Here is a 6,010-nt window from a genome sequence, read left to right as displayed (position 1 = left end):
GCCAGAAATTGTCACGAGTGTCAGACCTTCATTTCAATGGCCAAGGGGAGTGCCTAGAGGTAATGCGATGGCAGGGGAAGTGAGTTGACTGAAATGGATGGAGTATTGGGTGTCCAGGAGTGCAGAGGGTGTCAAAGATGCTTGAGAGGGGTTGCATTTGTGTCACATTTGTTGCAATGCCTATAGAAGCTTAGTAGACTCCCTATTGACACTATACACACACTCCTGGTGTAGGGAGATCACTCTCCCCACAATGTGTCAAAGTATGCAACTGGAGGCATTCTCCTCCAAGAAGACTCTAATGGCCAGTGGCAACCCTGTGCCTTTATCTCCCAGTCATTTAACCCTGCAGAAAGAAATCACAACATCTATGATAGAGAACTACTAGGGGTTATTCAAGGACCGAAAACCTGGAGACATTCTCCATGGATCCCCATTCCAGGTCAAGGTTTTCACTGACCACAAGAACTTGACCTACTTCAAGGCCCCCAAAAACCTGAGTCATTGCCAAGCTCATTGGCTCCTCGACCTTGCAGATTGTGATCTGCAACTTAAACATGTCCCAGGCAAAGACCTGGCTTCCCCAGATGCCCTCTCTTATTGACCTGACCATGTCCCTGACAATGATGAAGATAACATGGGGGTGACCCTCCTCCCACAAACAATGTTCATCAACCTTATCAATACCAACCTTACTCAAAAGGTTGCATCTTCCTCCATGTTGGACCCCATCATCCAAACAGCTCTTTGAGCCATTGAAAATGTTGACATGCCACTTCCATTCAAATCCCATCTCTCTGATTGGAAGTTTGACAATGGCATATTTCTCTATAAAGATCAGGTGTGCATCCTTGATGACCCCACCCTCCAACAGACTGTCATGACCAACAACCATGATCACCCCTCTGCTGGACACCCCAGTGTCTTAAAAACCCATCAGCTCATCTCTTCCAAGTTCTGGTGGCCAGGACTTGTGTCCTTTGTCAGAAAATACATTGAAGGCTGTGCTGCATGCCAACAGAATAAGGAAAACACCCATCTGATGACCCCTCCCCTTATGCCCATCCCCTTGACCTTGACCTGCTCCTTCCAACAGATCTCCTGCAATCTGGTTACTGACTTACCCCTTTCCAAAGGTTATGATTCCCTGTTGGTTGTGGTAGACCATGGGCTTACAAAGGGGGTGATTTTATTACCTATGAAGAAAACTGCCTCCACTACTGATATCACAGCCTTTTTTGTCAGGAAAGTCTACTCCTGCTTTGGGTTGTATGACAAAATCATCTCTGATCAAGGCCCTCAGTTTGCCTCAGCTTTTGCACAAGAACTTGTATCCCTCCTAGGGTACTTCCTCACTCTTTCCATGGCATACCACCCTCAGACTGATGGAGAAACAGAATGTGTTAACCAAGAGGTTGGAACTTGCCTCCACATCTTTTGCCAGAATGATCCCACTCTCTGGGTGGACAACCTTCCTATGGCAAAATTTGCACAAAATCACCATCCCCATTCTGTTACCCATCAATTGCCATTCTACCTCATGTATGGCTCTGAACTGAAACCCCTTCTATCCCTGATTGTGGACACCCACCTTCCTGCCACTGAGTCTAGACTCAAGGAACTCCAAAAAGCTAGAGAAGAAGCCCTTGCAGCTCATGATCTAGCCAGAAAAACAATGAAAGACCATTCTTCCTGACCCTTCACCCCATTTCAAAAAGGTGATAAGGTCTGGCTAGAAGCATGGAACCTAAAGCATTCCTATGAAAATAGGAAACTAGCACCAAAGAGAGAAGGACCCTTCTTAATCTCTGACATCTTCTCTCTGATCACCTATTGCCTTGTGATCCCCACACAATGGAAGATACACAACACATTCCATGCCTCCCTGTCATGACCATGCATTAACACCACATGGTTCAGCACCTGGACTGTTTCCTCTTTGGGACACTCTGTATCACCTGTTCATGCGTCCTCCATCTACCCTTCATTTGTCAACTAGGAAGTTTTACTTGAAGTTTTATGAGTCCCCATATGTCAGTTCTGATTCTCATCACTACTCTTACCCCTGTGAGGTCTCTCACCACCATACCCCTTTCACTTGTTGAGTCTGGTTCATCACTGGTCCAAAGCCTGGTTGGCAGTCAGAGGGGAGGATGAAGGTACTAGAGGGTTTGGACTATTGGACTTAGCAACTGGGTAGCAGCACTATTCCCTTGCATGGGCCATAGTCTGGTTGAGAGACAGAAACAGGAGGTGACTGGGTTAGATGAGACTAGTTTGATTTCAGACTGAGGCTAAACAGATGTTCCTATGGCTTAAATACTAAAGGTAAACTAAATGTAACATAGCACTGGGGACTGGTCACACTGGTGCAGTGGTGATTGGTAAACTGGTTGGTAAGTACAATGTTACAAAGAATATTATCAAGCAAAGTATGAATGAAAGGTTTACTGGGAACTGGGGCAGGACTAGTGACAGGACTGGGTATCATACTGGTCCGGTCTTGACTGAATGAACAACTCAATTGGGAACTGCCTTGCAGTGCCTCATGAGCTAACACATTTCTGGGTTGAAGTGTCAAGGCTGGGACTGGGACAGAGGCAGGATGAGACCAGTTGAGACTGGGGTAGAGCTGGTCTAGGGTAGTCTAGACATGGTCATGACAGTATCCCCCTCTTGGAGACAAGCCCATGAGGCTCCAATGAGGACAATGCTGAGAACAAAATTTTTGGTGTCTGACCTTGAAAACCGGTGGACTTAAGACTGGTCCACCTCAGGTTTTGTTCCCCACTACAACATGTTTATTTGCCAGTCCAGAACCCCCTATGATCAAGACCTCCTGCCTGACCTGACCCAGGCAATGAGTGAAGAGCTGCAGTTAGGCAGTGATGATGATGAGCAGGCCATCCAGGGTAAGCTGGCCAAGCACAAGAGGCATAAGGCAAAGGCTCAAGAGGAAGCCCAGTTGGAGGTGGAGAGGCAAGAACAGGCCCAGCTTGAGGAAGAAAAGGCACATGCAGAGGCTGAGGCACAGAGGGCAGAGGCTGCACACAAGGCTGAAGAGGCCAGGAAGGTGGCTGAGAGCTGGCAGGCAGATGCCCTGGTAGGTAGCTCAACTGGGACCAGGACCAATGTTGAGGCGATGAGTCCTTGGTGAGTTTTATTATGATTACCACCAGTGTTTCTGACTAGCACCCTACCAGCTTTCTTCAATGCACCTGGATCAACATGACCTGCCTGCACAACACTGACAGCAAGAAGAGGTGCATGGCATGCAACTGGTGCAATGAGCTCAAGGAGCACTGCTGGTGGTCAGTCAAAGGTGAGACCAGTCCAGGTGCCAGTCCAGTGTAGGGAATAAGTACTCCCTACTAAGGAGATTTAATTATTTTATCTTTTCTACTGTGCTTTTGCTTTGATTCACATTAGTGTTACTTAGCCTACCTTTGTGGCGCATTTTTGGTAGCTTAGTCAGCATTTTTGCACACTAGTGTAGGTCTACAGTATACACAACCCTCCAGGTGCCCCTGGACACCACAGGAGGAAGCACTTTACACAACACACACTGCTCCATGCAGATCACCCTGCAATTGTGGGAGGACTTTTGACAATGCTGAGGGGTCCTGAGGCAACAGAGCCATGTTTCCCCTATTAACATGTTGACTAGCTTCCTCTGGAACATGGCCCCCTCAAATACTTTTTGTTTGATAATGATGAGTAACAACTGTAGTATGACAAGCATTGACTCCAAAGTACTTGTGGTCCCAAAACCATCTTGAACCTCCTGTGGCAGCTCTGCATGCATGAAATATTGAAAATTAGCCATCGCATCCTTTGGTTGCTGTACCATCTTTGCCATCAATGGCTTTTGACATGAAGAGCACATCTGTATATCTGCAACATCATCTAAATGACTCATCCTGCACAGGCAAAGAATGGCCCCACAGTATTTTGCTAGATCATATGTCTGAGGAAGACATGCCACTGGTAACCAGTCATTTCTTAACACTGTAAGCATCTCTGCAGTTGGAAAAACATCAACAAGATCCCTGCATGAAACCATTTGTGCACACACAGCACACATGTCCTCTGTGAGGTGCTGCACTGACATGTTTTTTTGCCAGTCACAGATGATGTCAAGTTTCTCACTCATTGATGCTATTGGTGGATAACTATATCATTCTCCTTGTACCTCTGTTACTATTTGTTGTTGTTGCGCCTGTGTATCCCCCCTTTGAATAGCTCTGACATCTGCAAGAATGCAAAAACACACCATGGTGTTCTGCAATAGATTTGATAGCTTTCAACATCAAGTAGGGGTACTGTTCCATGAACTCATGAACAGAGCTTGCATGACAGACCAACAACAGTCCACTAGGGTACACAGACCCCACACTAAGATCACTGCACACCATAATGCACTCCAATGTATACTCTTGCTGTATAAACTCGTAACTCATAGCAGCATCATCACTGACACCAGTACACAAGTGATGCATGTCACTGTCCATGACATGTTACAAAGTATGCCTGCAAGTTGTTTGCACAACATTCCAAGGTGTGATGAACAAACCCCAACATTCCAATCTCTCCAACCCCTCCCCAGCACATGACTGGACCTAATGGTCCCATTAAGTCTGGTATGATCATGGACAACAAAGAGATTACAGACCTGGGCCTAACAGTGTCCAGGAACACAATTTTTTTAAAAAAAGAAGAACCAGACTGCAAGACAGTGACAAGTGAAGACTGCAAATGAAAGACTGTGACAAGCCCTCATTGAGGCACTCCCAGATGACCTCCAGATGCCATTACTCACTCCCTTTACTGCTCCATTCATTCTGCCCAACCAAAATCCACTCTGTCACCTCTTTTCTCAATTCCAAGCACTGAGCTCCTCTGGGTCAAACTAGACCCTTTCTATCTACCCCCAGGAGTCCCCTGCAGTCTCCTAGTTCGCTTTTTACCTAACTTACACCAGCTGGGGACAAGGGGAAGAGAAAAGCTGACATGACCTCCCCTTGTGCCAGGGAGAAGAAGAAAAGGTTGAGGTGGTCATCCACCAAAGTACTTGAGGGCACAGATGATGAGGAGGAGGATGTAGGAGAAGGACCCTTGATGAAGAAGGCCAGTGTGACAAAGGCAGCTGGTGCAGAGGTTGAGACTGGTTCAGTGTGCTCAAATGGAGTACCTGATCAAAGTGGTCAAGCATGTCACTGACAATGTGGCCAGTCTGGCAATGGTGCAGAAGGAAGTCTTGAGGAATTTCTACCAGTTCACCCAGTCCTACAAGACTTACATTGAGGAACACTTCAAGTTTCTTGCACCAGACATGCCTTCAGACTGGGACACCACCAATGAGGAAGACAGGGACATTGAGGGGCTTGAAGAGGGGCTGGAGGGGCTGAGGGAGGAAGAGGAAAGCTGGTCCCAGTCTGAGTCAGGTGACCAGACCAGTGCCAGTTCTGCTGGGTCCCAGGCCTGAAGTTATGCATGCACAGAGTAGTGTCTTTTTCTTGTACCCATGTGCTTGTGAATACCAACACCTGGTTCTGGTTCTAAGGTATGAAAGAGAATAAAATAAAAGCAGAGTAAGGGAAACAAGACATGGTAACAATGAGATAGGTGAAACAGATAAGGAGAAAAACTTGTGCCTGGTTCATGGTTATTTCTTGAAAGGACTGGCATTGTCTGGGTACTGGACTATTGCTGGATCGATGATATTTGTTTTGGCACCCAAGTTGAGGATGGTTCAGACAGTAGCATTTTCACAATCAATGAGCAAAACCAGTGATAGAAGTGATTGACATATCTTGTTCATAATCATACACTTTCTCAGTTCCTATCTTAACCTCTATTTTGTGTGATATGATAGGCTCTCTTCCTGATGCTACACCAGGAGAGCCATTCAAAAATCTGGGTAACCCTTTGGTCCCCCATTGTCTGTGGGTTTGTCATTCTCCCCACTGTACTTATCCTTGGGTTCATCCTCCTCTTCTTCTGTCATCTT

The 6,010-nt window shown here is 46.4% G+C and overlaps 1 protein-coding gene across 1 annotated transcript; it reads left to right on the top strand.

Moving 5' to 3' along the window:
* Positions 1-2,797: 2,797 nt before the first annotated feature.
* F5J12DRAFT_901045 (uncharacterized protein) lies at positions 2,798-5,485 on the top strand (the record flags this gene model as incomplete). The annotated part of the gene is made up of 3 exons (XM_051748202.1): positions 2,798-3,153; positions 5,031-5,174; positions 5,233-5,485. 3 exons carry the CDS (start codon positions 2,798-2,800, stop codon positions 5,483-5,485), a joined length of 753 nt encoding a protein of 250 aa, XP_051593994.1.
* Between the last annotated feature and the right edge of the window lie 525 nt (positions 5,486-6,010).

The sequence above is a fragment of the Pisolithus orientalis genome (assembly GCF_024613125.1).
Source record: "Pisolithus orientalis strain OTSU chromosome Unknown F5J12scaffold_320, whole genome shotgun sequence".
Lineage (NCBI taxonomy): Eukaryota > Fungi > Basidiomycota > Agaricomycetes > Boletales > Pisolithaceae > Pisolithus > Pisolithus orientalis.
Note: the sequence above shows the minus strand (reverse complement) of the source record. Positions and strands in the feature narration are given on the sequence as shown.